We start from the raw sequence: 17437 nt of genomic DNA on the forward strand, positions 1-17437 counted from the left end.
CTTCTGAAGAGATCTGAGTTTATTTTGGCAATACTGCTGTGTCCATGAATTACAAACCTTGTGAATGAAAATTCTGGTCTAACGCTTCATTCAAAAGAATTTTAGAAATCACATTTTTTTCAAGCTACTATTCATGTCTGTCCTCCTGAATTCCCTAGCCCACACCCTCATCCCAACCTGCTGTTCACTATCATCAACCAACTGCTCACAGAATGAGCATAGAAAAGAAAAAAGGATGAGATAACATATAAATCTTGTGAAATTATGGTTTATAAACTCCACTAGATGTACCAGAATTGATGTCATTATGTAGAATGACAGTATTGCATAATAAAATTGCACTGGACAAATACAAAACAAAAGAAGCTTTAATAGAATAGGATGGCAAAATTATAGATAAAAGATCCTGAAATGCAATTTCTGTGAGAATCAATCAGAAATTATTGTACAAACACCTCTGTTGTATGCTGCAATATTTAAGCAAAAGTCAGTTACCATCATATTTTTATGAAATTACACATTTTTAGGAATCCTTCTTTTGAAGATAAGGAAACCCTCTAATTTTTTATTAAAAAAAAAAAAAGGCAGAACAAAACAATTACTGGCTAGTCATTGTAATTTCTTTGACATGTTTATATCCAGTTCCATCAAATCTGAATGATATGAATTTACATCAAAATTAAACCAAGTTTATATCTAGCTGAGGTGAAGCCTTATGTTTACTTTGTTCAATTAGAGTATTATGAGTATCTTCTGTAAAATCAGAATATTGTATGAAATTAGTCAAAACCCTCACATTTTGGCACAGATTTGGCATTAACAGTCACATGATGCATTTTAAAAGTTACTGGTAGTCATATTAAAACCAACTTGTTTACACCTACTTATTTGAGCAGTATTGTTTGTGTGTGTAAAGACAATAAATCCTTATTTCACAGAGCTTGATGTCTGGCCTCTATATCTTTCACCTTTCTGTTCTGCTATGCCAGACATTTAATTTATTCATGGTTGTGCTGCTTTAGTCATCTTGGTGCCAGACATTCTCCACCTTCAGCTCTCTGGTTTTTGAGAAATGTTACAGTCTGAAATTTGTTTGTGCCTAAATACATAAAGCTGTTTAGTATCTGAGAACGTAGCTGTAGCTATGAAAGGTTGTCATCACGTTGCTGTTTACATGGCATCAGCAATTATCAAGATTATTTTAATCATATGGAAAGAAAAGTCTCCTGCCAGGGAGGAAGCATGCAGCTGGAATGTGTGGCTTTGGAATCTAGGAGCAGTGCCTGAGCCTGGCTGATCTTTTTGCTCCGCTCTGTGAGTTGATGTTCCTTGCTGAACTACTTTGTGCTGTCATCAAATTTGTCACATTGAAGGAAATCTTAGGAAATACCCACATCATCTCTCCTTCATTTATTTAGAATTTTCCGAAGGCGTTGCTTGCTTTTCCTCAGGTGTTTGACCTTGACATTCATTAAAATGTTGGAAATAACAAATGTCTTAGTAGGATTGAATATTTTAATTTTGCTGCTTAATAAAACTAAGAGTGTCTTCTGTACTTAAAACTGAATTGATGTTGTATTCTTCACCTCATTTTTAAGATACGTGTTACTAAATTCTCAAATATTTATTTTAAAATGCATTTATAAATGTAGTAAAAATACTGATCTCTTGGAAACCTATTAAAACAGAAAAAAATCTAAAATACAAAAAATCTTTCAAATAGGACAGAATTTACTTTTTGCAAAATTCATCCATTATTTACACACACAAGCTACTAATATTAATGTATATATACAAGTTTACTTTTACAGGTTCAAACCCCTTTGTGGAAATATCCCTAAAGAGTTAGTGTTCTAGTTTAGTCCAACACAAAAAAGTCTGAGAACTTCCTAATTTGTTTTCTTGGATAAACAAGAGCGAAAAAATTCTTCTGAAAAGTAACTTCTCATTTTCACAAGCCAGAAGTACGACTTCTCGTTTTTCTTAACAGGAGGAAAGAGGCAGAATTAGTAACTCTAGAGCAGAGGATTTTGTGATCTGAAATTGGTGACCTGAAGTGACAGAGATCCATTTAAACATTCAAATCACAGACTTCTTCCTTGAGTAGCTGGAGTGAGGAGTGGTGCTGGATAATCGCTCTTGAGCATATTGGCCAAGTTTTATGTCTGAAGTGCTCTCCAGGTTTAGGTTTTTCTCTCCATGAAGTTTTCTGCAAATCAGTTGGAATACAGTCTTACGGACACTTCTGGACATTAGGAAATACATGACTGGGTCTAGGCAGCTGTTAAATGATGAAAATATGAGCATCACCTCATTGCACGTGTGAATGACCTGCATCCAGTAACAGGATGGGGATTGTAACTGTGATGTGATATAGACAACCCTGAACATGTGATAAGGCGCAAAACAGATGGTGAAAATTATGAGAACAATGAAGGAATTTCTTGCTGTCTTGGTGTATTTTCCTGCATTGGGAAAATTTGCCCTTCTCCTCGAAATTTTCAGAAGGTTCTTGGCAATTTTAACATACGAAAGTATCAAAAGGAAAAAAACAATCCAAAAAATCAGCACAGTGATACAATTTAAAATTGCTTCTGTCTTTTCTGCATTCTGTTTGCTTCGGTAATGAAAGCACTTGGTAGAGTTGCTGCTCTCAGTCTTAAAGAAAGATGGAGCAACCACCACTATAAATCCTGCCAGTGCAATGGCCCACACCGTGACGCAGATCTGCACGCTCCGGGTGGTGGTGAGCATCCTTGGACGCCTCACAGACTTCGTTATTTTTATATAACGATCCAGACTAATTAGTCCCAGCAGTACTATGCTAATGTACATGTTCATGTAGAACAGAGTTCCCACAACCTTGCAAAAAGCCCGCCCAAACATCCAGCGGTTGGTGGCATGATAGAGGATCCGGAAGGGAAGGCAGAAGATGAGCAGAAGGTCTGCAACAGCCACGTTTAGCAAGTAAACTTGGATAGAATTCCTCTTCTGATGAATGCACAGGAAAGCAAACAGGGCTACAATATTTCCAACCAATCCAACAACAAAAATAATGGAGTAAAAAACTATCAAAGCAAGTGACAGTGAGTTGTTGTCATCCAAGGAACAGCTGGCATGATTGTGACTTTCTGAGGCATTTATGGTCAGGTTGGTTTGGTTACTCCAGAATTCTTGCTTGTGTGGCCCAATGATTGGTATAGCAGCTGAAGTTGCATCCATCGTTTGAAAAGGGGTTTTAGCTGTTCTGCAAAAAGACAAAGAGATATTTTAAGAATTAAATCTCCATTCAAGTATCTGTTTGCTTTATAGCCTACAGTCTAATGTAATGTAAACATAAAAGGCAGTAGCTAAAAGGAATAAATGCACCAAATATTGGTGTAGCTGAATAGGGGAAGTTTCGGCCAGAAATCATAAAATAATATGTCTAGGTAATCTGCAGGCAAGAGAGAACAGATAGTGTAGAGTACTCACAGATAAATATTTCTGTAATTACAGTGTTATTACTGTTTTGTGTTGTTTTAAAAGTCAACTATTACATTTTCTTGCAAACTTAAGAATTTTCTTTATAAGAGTAAATAAGCTTTTTAAATTCACTTCTTGGGACCAGGATTTCTAGCACAGAAAAAATTTTATCTAAGGTGCAGGGACAGGTAAACATAGCTAAGTATTCTCAGTGTTGACACAAAGTATATTAAAGGAAGTGTAAACTCATCTGTGTTAATTTTCAATAATTCATATCTCTCACATGCGACTCACTGGTTCTCAATTAAAAAAGCATTCATCAATTAGTAATATTTATTTGCCTATGTGCTGTGTTATAAGTAACACTGTGAGACAATTTGTTGCAGTAGCTTGTCTTTAATAATCTGTACCTTCACATAAATGTAAGTGGCTTTTTCCTTTTCTTGACTATTCACAAATCAGTATTACACAAATAAACTACTATTAGCTGGAAATCACAAGAATGCAGTAACAGGTTGTTTACAAACCTTTCTTGTTTTCATGTTTTTCTTTGCTTTCATTGGATAGTTTTTATTTCACTAAGCCTATTGCTGACCAGGAAGGTAAAATGTGAAAGAGGAAAATCAGTCTTGGCCAACAAAGGAAAACCAAAAGTGTGTGGTTTGCAGAGCCGTCACATGAAGGCGTTTAGAGAGATGTTTACTGATAAATAATGATAAAACTTTAGCCTTCGACTTGTTTGTCATAGCAACAAGAAATGCCATACAAAAGTTTATTTAGAATATTTTAGTTTTACAGAGGAAAGATGTTTTTTCCTATAATCTCACAAAAATTTTCAGAAGTGGTTTTAGCACTCTGCACTTAGTTTTCTGGTAACTGTTACAGAAAAAAAAAAAAAAAAACCATATACATACTGCTGTATATGTAATTATAAAATAAATTTTATGCTAGCTCTGTGTCTAGGCCATGCAATTTGCGTGCTAGGTCTTGAAAAATGCAAATTTACATTTAATTCTGTGGTGCAGCCACAGCAGTGAAAATGGCAACACTTTGGGCAAAATTCTAAGAAGACCTAATGTAGTTACAGAATCTGAATTCTTGAGAGTAGAGTCTAAAATATTTTAACATCTTGTGTTGTCTGGCCCTACAATTACATTAAACTGGTACATTAGCAGTTTCCAAACCAGCTGTTCTCATACTTGTCACTTGATATTGTCAGGGCAAGTAATTTCAAGAGATTGATTTCAAACTGCAATGTTTTCATATATATTTTTTAACCCATCTACTGCAATGACTTCATGTTTAAGTTGCTTTTCTATGAAAATGTTTGATATGGGGGCTTGTATAAGGAAGTTTAGATCAATGAGAGAGAAACTTGGGTTACGCTGCAAACGGATTGGGAACAAACTTTTCACTCTCGTAAGTTGTGTCACCTGTAAGCAAGCAGATGTGCTTAAACCTAGATATTAAGAGAATTGCAATGAAGAGAACTATAGCTTAAGTATAAAAGAATTTACTTACCATTTATGTGCTAAGAAGTTCTGCTGGTTCTCAAAAGCACTGGTGAAGATGGGGAGGAGAAACGTGCAGGTCCTTTTATTAGAAAGCTGCAGCAGCAGCTTCTCTCTGAAAGTGGCAAGCTCCAGCTGACTCGTACAATTGGCAACAGGGGGAAGTTTTAACTGGTGTTGCAACTGGTTTGCTTTGTTTTTTTAAAGACGTTTTTATCTGGCTCTACCCAGTTTATTTGGGCTCTGGTGAGAAAGGTTCTGTGTTCAATTTTTCTCAGTTTTGCTCTGATTTGGAGATTGGAAGTTTTTTTCTCAGAGGTTTTGTTTCTGGTGAGCTGTGCCAGTGGTTTTTTGGGTGATGATGATGTTGGTACTATCTGTCATCTCTTTAATACTTCGTGGAAGTAGTCTCACTTTTTTCCAGTAGAGGGTAAAGATAAGTCAGCACCACAGGGTAATGGTACATTTTGTAAATGTTTATATAGTTCTCCCATCTACCTTTCTCCTTGCCTGGGATTAGAATTTTAGAATTCTTTCTCACTCCAAATGACAGTGACAAGAGGATGTGAAAGTACCCAAAGTGTGCATCTGAACCATTTCACTAAGGCAGAAGTGAAATACAATATGCAGCAATAATACCACCTGCTAATACTCTTCCAAGTGGTGCATAGGAATTGAAAATTACATTTATAAATTGGAAATTTAGGAGTGGATTCTAGAAGACCTAATATGACTAGGCCTAAATTAAATGAAGATGTCAAGGACATTGTTTTGAAGGTCTTTGTTCTCATATAATTTAAACTTTTACAAAAACACGTGGGTAGTTAGAGATGATGACTTCAGAGGTAGTCAGAAGGAACTTCTGGTAGGTCCTGTGCACTTTTTTGAGTTCTTAGTTTTGCAATTTAAGCAGTAATGTATTCTCAGGAAGTAGTATACAAATTTGAGGTTCTTCATTTTAAGTAATATGGTATTGAAAAGAGAGGCTTTGAGTAAATGCAGGAAGTTCTACATTAAATGCAATTGTTTGGGTATGTGTATTTAATACCAAATTGTGTTCTAATAGATTTTGTCTGTACGTTCCTTCCTCCTGCAGCAGTCAGTACCCATCTGAATTGTTGTATAATCTTATTTCATTTATATATTTATTATATAATTATAATTAATTCAGTTATTTCATTTTTATATATATTACACCTCACTGTTATTTGTGGAAAATCAAAAATATAGATGGCTATGGCTGGAATCCACTTTAGACACCTGAAGAATATCCCTCACTGGAATGTTCCAGGGGTGTTCCTTTTCTTTCCTGCACTTGAGAAGTGCTGAGTGAATCCTGTGATTCAGGCTCAAAACAGAGTTTTATGTTCTCTGTGGGAAGGATAAGACCCCACAAAACATATCATAGGCAGGATATTTCAGCTGGGGAATTGAAACAGTGTAAGGGTTAATAGGATGGAAGACAAAAATGAAAAGTAATACCAGGTAAGAAATTATACACATGAGTTTTTTATCTCCATTGAATCATGATTTCACTTTGTGTTCCTTGCTAGTTCTGATAAGTTCTGAAAGGATTTTGCTATGCCTGGGGCAATAGAAGGGAAGCCAATGTAGAAAGAGAAGTCCATGCAGAAAAGAAGATTATTGAAATTGAGACATTATTTTTAAAAAAACAAAATCTAACCTCTGCTCTCAGCTTTATGAAAATAAGTGCTAAATTACAGATTGTTTTTCTCAAACAGTGTAATAATTTGTCTGGATTTTTGTCTTTTCAGCCACACTGTGTACTGCTTGCCTCAAAAGAGAATTCAGCCCCAGTAAAGCTTGGTGGCTTTGGAGTAGCAATTCAGTTAGGAGAGTCTGGGCTAGTTGCTGGAGGTAAGAAATTTTCCTTCTAAGTTATTTAGTATTGTGCATGTTGTACTGCAGAGTTCTGTTCTTCTGACACAGCCTGGCCTGCAAAACAAGAGCTCAAAAATAATATTTCACTACAGACTAAGTTAACATGGTAAATGCACACAGCCAAGCTAAATTGGTAGTGGAATGTAATGTGCATTCAAACATTAAATCCCTGTAAATGTTACTCAACAGGAGCTCATGCTGGTTTGATAAAAATAAAACTAATAATACCCAAAGAATTTTCCACTTTAATACAAGCTTTGGCTTAATTCTGCCATGCGTGGTAAAGCAAAGAAAATAAAAATGCAGTCATTGAAGCACTTGAGTAAGGACTTACTGCAGCGTCCTCAGTGCTGCCCTGTTGGATAGGCAATTCCTGTCAGAATGCTGTGCTGGTTAATAGCAAAATCTTACTGCTTTTCACATGTGATTCTTTTCTGTGTTTTAAAATTTCATTGTAATTATTGCATAAGACATCAATATCTTGATACGTATGTATATTTTTGACTGTGTTTTGTTTTCTGTGGATTTTATTTCCTCTAGCTGCCTTCCATATTGTTCCAGACAATAGGGTTATGCTTTAATCAGCCTGCACAGATGAAGACCCAATCAATTTTCTGATGCTTTCCTTGCCAGAGTAGGAGACCACAACAAAACATTTTGTTAGTTTTAATATTTTTTCTTCTGAATTAATAACTTTCTTCAGTACCATGCATCTTCAGAATCTCAGATTTCCTAATTTAATCACTTAACATTCTCTGTCAATTTGAGTTTTGTACATTTTTTAAATAAAAAGCAAATCAAATATAGACATATCAACAGCTTCCATTTCCTTCCAGATATTGCTGATACTTTAGAAATATCCAAGTATCTTATTAACTAGAGACATATTTTCCAAGAAAATACCCATTCAGTTAAGCTGTAATAAAAAAGTCATTGCTTTCTTTACTTTTCATGTGTTACTCAAATTATCTGTACCTCAGTCACTGCTTTTTTTTAGTGGCAGTTTCTACACTTTTGTGTCTAATTATCTCATTTTTCTTCTTTGTGTTCTGCTGAGCAACTTTACCCACTCCTTCTGTTTCAGTCACTCTTCTGGAGGTAGTCAGATGCAGTGTACTTTCAGATTACCAATTGTCTAGCAAGAAACATTCAAGTTCAACTTTGAAAAAAAAATTACTGCATTTTTCCTGGAGTTTGCCATCACCTTCCTTTTGTGTTACTGTGCCCAGTGCTGTGATCCCACTCACTGCTCCTGTGCTCACCCTGCCCCAGTGATCAGTGCTGGGGGTTCTGTTTGCAGCTCTCACAGAAGATCCCAAACCTCATCACTGTGATATTTCTCAGTATCTTTTGCTTCTTCCACCTCAAGTGCTGCCATGTTGGTCTGCCTTCACACAATTATTTTTTCCCTTTTTCTCAACTGGCATCTCCAGTTTGCAGCCTTTTCATTGGCAGTTGTAGCTTTCAGCTTCAAATTCCACTCATTTTCAGGAGTATCCAGAATAATTCCATTCCATTTATTTACTTTGGAAAGTCTCCTTAACTGACTCCTCTCTTTCTCCTCATCTTCCATTCCAGTCTTTTAAGCACAAACTACTTCTGTTGTCTGGCAATTCTTTTCCCTGCCAGAGCCCTACCTGAAGACAAATTACTAGACAGTTCCCTACACAGAGCTGGCAAGGTCCTATTTATTCAGTTTTACAATATAACACATGTTTTATATGAAATATTGACAGCTGTTAATACTGGCTGTTTGAACTGGACTATAAATTCCTTATAAATCGGTGTTTATCTACACATTTGTTTAAGGGTGTTATTCATATGGAAAAGTTTTTTCATAATAGTAACAATAATTTAGAGGCACTTCTTATTTCTCAGTTGTCTCATTTAAAAAAGTAGAAATTCTCCAAATAGAGAAGTCTGAACAGCATCATAACCAACCTGTTCACTTTCACATTGCTTTTCTAATTTTTAGTGAAAAACATTGATTCCTCTTGACGTAGTCAATTATTTCCCTTTTAGCATAGCATTATTTCCCTTTTAGCATGGCAATGCCTGCATTTGGTGGTTAGTACATAAAAAAAAGAAATTCTCTATTAAATGAAATCTATCATGGCATTAAGATAATTTTGCTAACCTGACATCCTCTGTGCTTTGTTTGTGCTGTTTTTCCTACTTCTGTACACCTTGACACACCTGTGCCTGGCAATCCCAGATTGTGTGTAGCCTCAGGAGAACAAACTAAAGGGAATTTTCTCCCTCAGTGTGTTTGAAGCCAGCCTTCAAGCTTACAGCTTTTGCTTTGTTTGGGACTGTAACTTTTTTTGACTTGACAAAGACATCTTTATCAGAGTGTGCATAAACTGCTGGGGAAGGAATTTTTGTGTTGGAGTTAAATTAAACCCCAGGTATTAAAATCTTTTTTCATAAGTCCAAAGACAGACTTGTGAAGTTTAGAAGGATTGTAACTATAGGATTCTTTCTTTCAAGCAGGTAGATGGCTGTTTTACAGAAGTGTAAGAGAGCTCATGAGAACAAGCTGTGACATCATCCTAGATGTCATTGATGAAAATGTGTATGGAGGAGATTTTAGGAGTGACTCTATTTTAGCAGATAACAACTCAGTTGACATTATTTTTAAGAAAGTTCCATTATTAGTTATTATTTACTTTATGTAAGTAAAATAAAGTACAAAAACCAAAAAGTATGTAGCCATAACTCATTTCTTCATAAGGCCAGAGGGGGAAATGTAAGGAAATATTCTTTGTTCCACTCCATTTGCTCCTAAGCTGCAATAAATGGCTAAGATACATGTGTTGTCATCTGAGCTTGAGGAAATAGGTTTCATGAGCTACCAGTCTCTGAAGGTCTCTTCTTGCTTCAGTTCTTATGATCAGTAGTGGAAAATTGTGACTTGAAGCCTTGAAGTACTTTATAAAGGACCTCTGGCAGTATACACAGGAGTTAGAGAACATCGTAATTTATAAGTGAATTCCTTTCAGGAGCAGCACAGTTCCATAAGACAGTAAACAGTCTGTGTTGCATTGTTATGATGCAGCTGGAGTAGTGGAACCTCTGGGAAGTCAGTGATTTAATAGACTAATCTCACATTATGATCTCTGCCTCCTTCCTTGAAGAGTTTTCTTGCAGAGCATAGCATGAATTGTCGCAGTATTTTCTTAAATGTGACATCAGATTTATCTGATAACAAATATCTTAGATGCTAAATCTTGGGATTTTTAGCTAGTATATGGTATAAAAGTCTGAAGGAACAGAAACCATCAAGTTCACAACTGTTATTTCCTTCACTTAATCTACTTAATTTCGCCTGGTTTCAACTAGTGCCAAGATAACTGTATAGACCTAAGGAGGATGAGGTTCTTTATCTGGGGATAGTTAACTGTCAATAGTTAACTTTCACATTTTACCTTCAGCAGCAAAATGTCACAGATACCATAATGCTAATCCAGTCCAGTATTAATTTTTAGTTATTGTTAGTTAGATGCCCTTGGCTGCCTCAAAATCCTGTAGTATCCTAATATCAATTATTCTCTTATTGGAGAACACTGTGTGTTCTTAGTGTCAGTACAGCCCATAAATACCAAGTGCTCTTGGTTCCTTGTGAGCTGTGTTTTTAGACTTACTACCAAAACAGCAAAGGAAGGCATTGCCATAAATTTCCCTCTAATTAAGACTATGATATGGGGGGAAAGGGGACAGAATTTTTTTAGAGTTCCTTATTTTTTGTTTTGTTCTCATCAATATAAAAATGCTCATAGAATGGTTTGGGTTGAAAAGGGACCTTTAAAGCTCATCCAGTCCAACCCCCCGCTAGGAGCAGAGCGCCTTCCAACAGATGAGGCTGCTCAGAGCAACCTGATCCTGAATGTCTCCAGGGGTGGAACTTCTGCCAGCACTCTGGGCAGCATCTTCAGTGCTTCATCAAACTGGAGCTTGGTAGTTTTATAAACCCCAGGTTAGAAAACTCTTTTTTGTTTGTTTTTAATGTTGGAGGGGTTTTATACTGCACAGACGCTTTTTCCTTTTCATCATCAGAGTCTGGTATTTCAAAGCTTTCATTTGTTTTCCAAAGAGAAGTAAAATTTTGTAGCCTGAGATCCTACACTACTATTCTTCTTTATCTTACAGGGTAGTGTTTTCACTTCTTTTTTTCCCTGAAAAATAAAAGAATGTGACTCACTTCCCAGCTTTGCCTTTAAGAGAGTTTGTTTTATTTAAAAGATACAGCTGTGGTTTACGTTCTCCCAGAAATGTCACTTCATATCTGGGCTGATTTGAGAGTGCTTACAGGAGGTTAATGTGTTGAGAAATCATTAGGATTTACTTCCTCCATCATAGTTTTATGACAGAAAAGGCTATTGAATGAATTATAATTAATCTCATTAACCTGTGAGCTTTGCTTTGTTTGTTTTCTGGACACATATCTAGTGATCCAGTTGTCTGCTGATACATCTTTTAAACACATTTTCTTCAGACAGTCTTCTGTGCTGAAGCTAAATTACCCCCTTTTCTGACCCCTTTTTTCCTTTTTTTTTTTTTTTAAATCTACTCATCTCCTCTGTAGACCTGCTTTAAACATCTCTATTGTCTGGAGTAATGTGGAAAGGAATTAATAGTAGTAAAGTACTGCCCTCTCTGATCTGTTGTGTGTGATTCTTTGATTCCTTCCACATTATTCTGGACATCCCACTCTTTTAGAAACACCTTAATTTGTGAGCATATTTCTTATTACACTATTGTGAGAGGTCAGATGGTGATGTTTATTAGTACCTCACATTTTTTTTCCTAAAAATTATTTGTTCCAGTTGTTTCCTTATACATCGTTCAGATACTACTGCTGTTGAAAGACTCTCCTTCTGATATCTTGGTCATCAATCCCCTGCCTTAGGGATGACAAAATCTGATTGGGTCTCTGTATATACTCTTCTTCTTGTGGAAAGCATAGCCCTATTGTCTGGAATAATATGGAAAGAGTCATAGAAACTAAATTACCAAAGGTAAGTCAAAATTTATCTTTAGTGCTTGTAAATGATGTCAGATTGACAGCACCTGAAGACTGAAGCTCTCTGTTTATCCACAGGAAAAAAAAGCAAAATTAGCAACTTTATAAATTTACAGGCAGCCAACATGCCTTAAAAGCTGGCTGGTAAGAAAGTTTACCTCTAGAAATAAGGTATCCTTACCAGTGTAACCTGGATGTCCCTGTCCAGGCACTGAGTGCTTCCTGACTCAGCAAACACTTTGGTGTAGGCATTTGCAGTGAAATGGATGGAGGCAGGTATCACATGGACTACATGCCACTGTTGAGTCTTTGTACAGTGATGATTTTCAGTTAATGCCGCTCTAGAACAAAGAATCTAAATGGACACAGACAGAAAATTGATTCCAGTCTTCTATATGATTTCTTCTCATGTATGGATACAGCTAAAAATCCTGTGTGTGTGCATGCATACAATCTATGTTCAGTTAAAATGTTGTTTTTTCATGCACAGTCATTTGAATTTATCCATGAGTGTGCTTATGTTGTGAAGAATAAAAAGCCTGTGAAGGCAGAAGTCACCTGTTTCAGAGAAAAGTGCCTTTACTTACTGCTCTTTTTCAAACTGCCTCCAAAAAGTGCAGACTTTCTCCCAAAATACCAAAAAAAATTTGAAAATCTCTAAAACATTTTAAAAGTGAGCTGTTGAGAAGAATTTTAAAATTTTACACTGGACATGTTTAGAAGGCAGATTTTCTGGTAAATAATTTTCAGCAGAAGTGATATTTGAGCTCAAGGGCAGTGAATATCCATGGTTTTAGACAACTTTGCTGTCTATTAACTGTATTTATGCTGTTACTGATATTCCTTACAGTTCTTGTAGTTTCAACATAGAAAAATTCCCCATCTGTGTAAGTTCATGTGTGCACTTTGTTCATTTTCCTGAGCTAAGTTCAGTTCAAAGGTGCAGCTCAATAGTTCTTGCTCAGGTCAGTTTTTAGAATAACTTCAACATCATCATTTGCTCCTTTGATGAACCCAGTGGAGTGGTCACAAGGACAACAGCTGGCCCAGAAACTTCTGTAGCCTTTTTAAGATTCCAGTATATATTCACATATATATATATATATATATATATATATGCATTTTGAAATCCTGTTTGACTGTTGGACAGTTCAGTCTCAACCAGTTACAGTTCCGTTTCTTCTGGGTTTGCTTTTTCATGGACATAAAATTGTGATTTCCACACCATAACTACCCACTTCATCCCTCTCATCTAAAGTATTGGGATCTGTTATCAGCATTAACAAAACCACATCTGTCTCTGTTTCCACTAATTGTAATCTCACAGTGGTAATGTACAGGATTTCATTAACCTAGACTAATTTTCTTTTTCATTTATTTTGTATTTATGGAGTTTTCATTTTAAGTTTTAAAGTGAGTATTAGGGTTTAGTAGCACTGATTTTTCAGTTTGCTTTTAAGTAACATCCATTTTTCATCTGGGTTATGGCAGCAGCCTGGTGGGGACTTCAACAGCTGTGTAATGTTTCCTTTTACTAAACCACTCTATTCCTTCTGCTCCACAACAAGCAGTTCATCAAAGTGGATTTTTATTGTGTCCTGAGTTTGGACCAGGCCAACAAAGATCAAATTCTTCTACCTATGGTGGAAGAAACACCTTCTAACTTCAGGGAACCAGAAAGAAGATGTGTGATGATCAGAGAGGGGCTGGGTTTTGACCATCATTTGTCTGTAAGAGCACCTGAGCACCATGTGAAGGTGCAGCCTCACATTCTGATGTGAGGTCACCAGATGAAGCAAAATAGGAGCTTTGAATTATCAAATAGGTTTGGATAGTGGAAAGCAAAGGCAGAAATTTAACCACCTCCTCTCCTCACCTTCCCAGGTTCAGCTTCAGCCCCTCACTCCTGACTCACCCCCAGCCCAGGTGGTGCAGGGAGGATGGGAAATGGCAGTTCCCAATTCCTCACTTGCTGGGCAGATTTCTTTCCCTTTCTTACACACACTTTCCCTGCTTTCTCACACCACTGTCCTGACTGCTGGGCTGAGCTGTGCCTGCAGTGATCCCATTGGAACTGTCTGTGTCTGGCATGGGGCAGCTCCAGCCCCTCCTCACAGTCCCTCCTCACCCCTGCAGTCCCAGTGCCAGCACATTGACACCTAAATTCCTACACTCCATCATGCTATTGGATTGCTTTTATAGCATGTGTTGCTGCTAAATATGCTATTTACACCAGGAGAAAATGTAGTTGTTTCCAAGGACACAAGATATTCTTGAGGTTACCCTTCACTGAAATACCCAGCAGACTCAAAAAACCCCAAAGCCAAAAACCAAACCTTTAAGTGCTGTTCTCACAGCACACAGTCATTTTTGCACCATGTTCGCCTCTGCAATTTCTTATTGAAACCACAGAAAGTTCCTGACCTGAGAGGGCTGGTACATAATTGTTGAAAATACACATTAAGTCAACTTTGATATCTAAGGTTCATGGTTTCATTAGCTACTTTTTCCAGACAACTGTACCTTAATGCCTCTTTTAAATAGCTTGTTACCCTATGTGATATTTTGTCTTCTGCTGATTTCCCCTCTTTGTCTTCAGAGTAATCCCTCTTTTCCACACTTGTCAGATTTTATAACAGCAATTATAAAGCATGGTGGGAAGGCAGAATTTTCAGAGGATATACAATTTTCCATTTGTATTTATGAAAAATATTTAAGTGTGCTTTAGTGCCACAAAAAATTTGTTTTTCAACATTAAGAAAGATTACACCTGCTCCAAAATTGCACATGGGTTCCTTTGCACCCAAGCCTCAGGAAGTTCCTACTGAGGCAAACAAGACCTGGGTAAGCACTGTGGTCTGTGATCATCTCCTTGAGTTAAAGGTTTCCAGTCTATGGTAGGTACACCACAAACATCACACAAGCAGTCTGAGGGATAGAAAAATACTCTTTGAAGAGGCAGGTGTTGCTGCTTATGCACAGACATGGCCTGATGCAGAGCTGGAAATGCTGATGCTTTTCCTGTCACCAATGATGGCATCCACAGGGGAAAAAAAGGAGGAAACTTTGTAGATAAAAGTTTTTAAGCACATAAAAAAGGCAGAAAAAATCACAGCAAGTTATGCATACTGGATGTGTGTGTATATGATTTCCATTTTCCTTGTCTTCCCTTCCACCAGGCATCTAAAAGAGAGTCATGTAAGGAGATAATTCTGTACCTCATATATGTGATTTTGAAGATTGGCCTTTGAGGTTTCTCAGGCTGAAATTATGCCATACCCCTCCAAAGAGTGTCCAGCCCACAAGAAGAATGACTCATCTTCCCCTCTGTGGATTCTTTCTCTGTCCAGACTAAATATCCTTCCTCCTCCTCCTGTGATATGAGGGATGAGCTGGACTTGCAGCATCTTGGTGGTTTAATCTTTTTTAGCTCATGAAGGAACTGGCCCTTGCTGTCAGGTCAGCCTGGACTGCACGGACTTGTTAGGATGCCAGTTTAGCCTAGCCAGCCTAAGCCTAGCCTGGTGGTGATGAGGTAACATCCCTTTGTCACAGACAGATCCCTAACATTTGTTTGGCAGAGGAATTCCCTGCTAAACTGGGATTAAAAAGGTTTTAGAGAAAGCCATGTGAAGAAGTTTTACAATGGCAGTGTTATTTCTTAAGAATATGGTTGAAAAGCTGCTGTCTTTCTGACAATATTTTAATCCTTTAATCCAAAAAGGACTAGTTAAAAGAACATGGTCAGATAAAGTTCCTGGATTAGGTGGGATAACCAAAGGATGGTCTTTCCTGAGGAAGCCATGTCCAAATAGTCCCCCAGGTGTTCTCAGTGCTGTGACTTGGCTGACTCCCCTGCAAAGGGTGAGCAGGACAGGTTGATCAACAAGAGTTTCTTTACAAAGACAAAATTGAGTTGAATACATGCCCTGCAAACACCCTGGATCCTCTGGGCTGCATTTTAGGCTCTCCTAACCAGCAGGTGCTGCAGGCCTGGAATGGAGCCCCTGAAATCCACTGTAATAAGCAGCAATAATTTATGAAGGAGGTACTAGTGGTGAAAGTTTGCTACACTGATGTTCTCTTTCTTCTGTTGGTATTTGGTGGAACCAGGGTAGTCCAAAGACTGCAGTGTTTGTGTCAGTGATAACCTGAGCATTCCAAGCGTAATTTTTACAATGGAGACAAAACTCTTTACAATGGGAAACATTTATAAGGAGAGGAAAAATGTTCATTGCTTTATTTGGCTTAATGTGTTACATAGAAATTGAATGAGATTATTCTAATCAGTTTTATCTGCTCAAAAGATCAGTTGGTGCTAAATACATTTTGCTTTCATAGGAAAGCATTAATTACACTCAATGAAAGCACTGTGAAATTAGCATTATCTTTTCATCTGCAGTAAGAAATGCCCTCTTCAAATAAACGAGTACCACATTTGCTGGCATTTTGCATTTTTGCTGTTAGTTTCAGTAGACCAGCCAAGGTATGGGCAGAGCATCAGACTCTGCTCTTGCCAATTAGATGCAACTTTTTCAAGTTATCAGTGTGGACTAGAACTCTACAGCATCTCTGTATTTGCTCTCTAAATAATTCCTGTTTCAAAGATTGTCCAAATTAATGGGTTACTTTTATATGGCAAGTTTTACTGAAGAGTCCCAGTGCTCTTACAAGTCTTGTTTCACATTCTGCCAGCTTGGGTAGACTATTCCTAAGTTTATTAAAGTAAAAATTAAGCAAAAGGGAAAACGCTGATTTATCTCACCACATATATATAAAAATATAAATTGTGTTTAAAGCTATAAACCATGAACAAAATCTATTAAAACTGTTTTTTTAATGCAGTGATATTCTTCATTTCCATGTTTGACACACATCACTTTGACTCAATTTTCTTTTTATTTCCATTCAGGACGTGTAGGAACACCTCACTTTATGGCTCCAGAAGTGGTAAAAAGAGAACCATATGGGAAGCCTGTAGATGTTTGGGGTTGTGGTGTGATCCTGTTTATCCTGCTAAGTGGTTGTTTGCCTTTTTATGGAACCAAGGAAAGATTATTTGAAGGCATTATTAAAGGCAAATACAAGGTAAATGACAGCATACATGAATCCTTTTCCAAAGAGATGAGCTCTGTTGGTAACATTTCTGAAAGTTGATGTTTGTATTTAGCCTGATTTAAATGTAAAGTTTATGGAAATCTGTCACACAGGAAGAGAGATTATTTTCCCTTCTTGGTCTGTCTTGTACCTGATGTGTTTTGTGTCATTGCTAGGAATTAGAATATGGAAATATTTGCTCAGATAAAATAATAAATGGGTGTTACAATCAGCCCCTAACTGTACATTGAGCCCTGTAGGAAGACAAGAGGTTTAGCTGTGAATTAGAACATGCTGTAACCTCAGATTTATAAACCATGTAAAATTTTTGATCAGCTAACAGATCAAAAATTTGATCTGTTGTCTGTTTATAACAACAGCTGTCATAAACATTCATCATCATCGTATTGCCTTGATTTAAAACAAAATGCATGTTATT

General features: G+C 36.9%; 2 protein-coding genes across 9 annotated transcripts in view; one reads left to right on the forward strand and one right to left on the reverse strand.

Annotated features, from left to right (window-relative positions):
• Positions 1-17437, forward strand: part of CASK (calcium/calmodulin dependent serine protein kinase) — a 187368-nt gene that overhangs the window by 99230 nt on the left and 70701 nt on the right. For all 8 annotated transcript variants that reach the window (XM_074534524.1, XM_074534522.1, XM_074534523.1 and 5 more), the window contains exons 6-7: positions 6752-6854; positions 16814-16989. In XM_074534524.1, the coding sequence (XP_074390625.1) occupies positions 6752-6854; positions 16814-16989 (279 nt within the window). The remainder of the gene's footprint in view (positions 1-6751; positions 6855-16813; positions 16990-17437) is intronic.
• On the reverse strand, positions 351-5176 carry GPR34 (G protein-coupled receptor 34). Its single transcript, XM_005489015.4, has 2 exons — positions 4987-5176; positions 351-3247 (listed from the first exon to the last, which is right to left on the reverse strand). Exon 2 carries the CDS (start codon positions 3220-3222, stop codon positions 2080-2082), a length of 1143 nt encoding a protein of 380 aa, XP_005489072.2. The 5' UTR covers positions 3223-3247; positions 4987-5176; the 3' UTR covers positions 351-2079.

This window comes from Zonotrichia albicollis, chromosome 2 (genome assembly GCF_047830755.1).
Source record: "Zonotrichia albicollis isolate bZonAlb1 chromosome 2, bZonAlb1.hap1, whole genome shotgun sequence".
In the NCBI taxonomy this organism is placed as follows: Eukaryota; Metazoa; Chordata; class Aves; order Passeriformes; family Passerellidae; genus Zonotrichia; species Zonotrichia albicollis.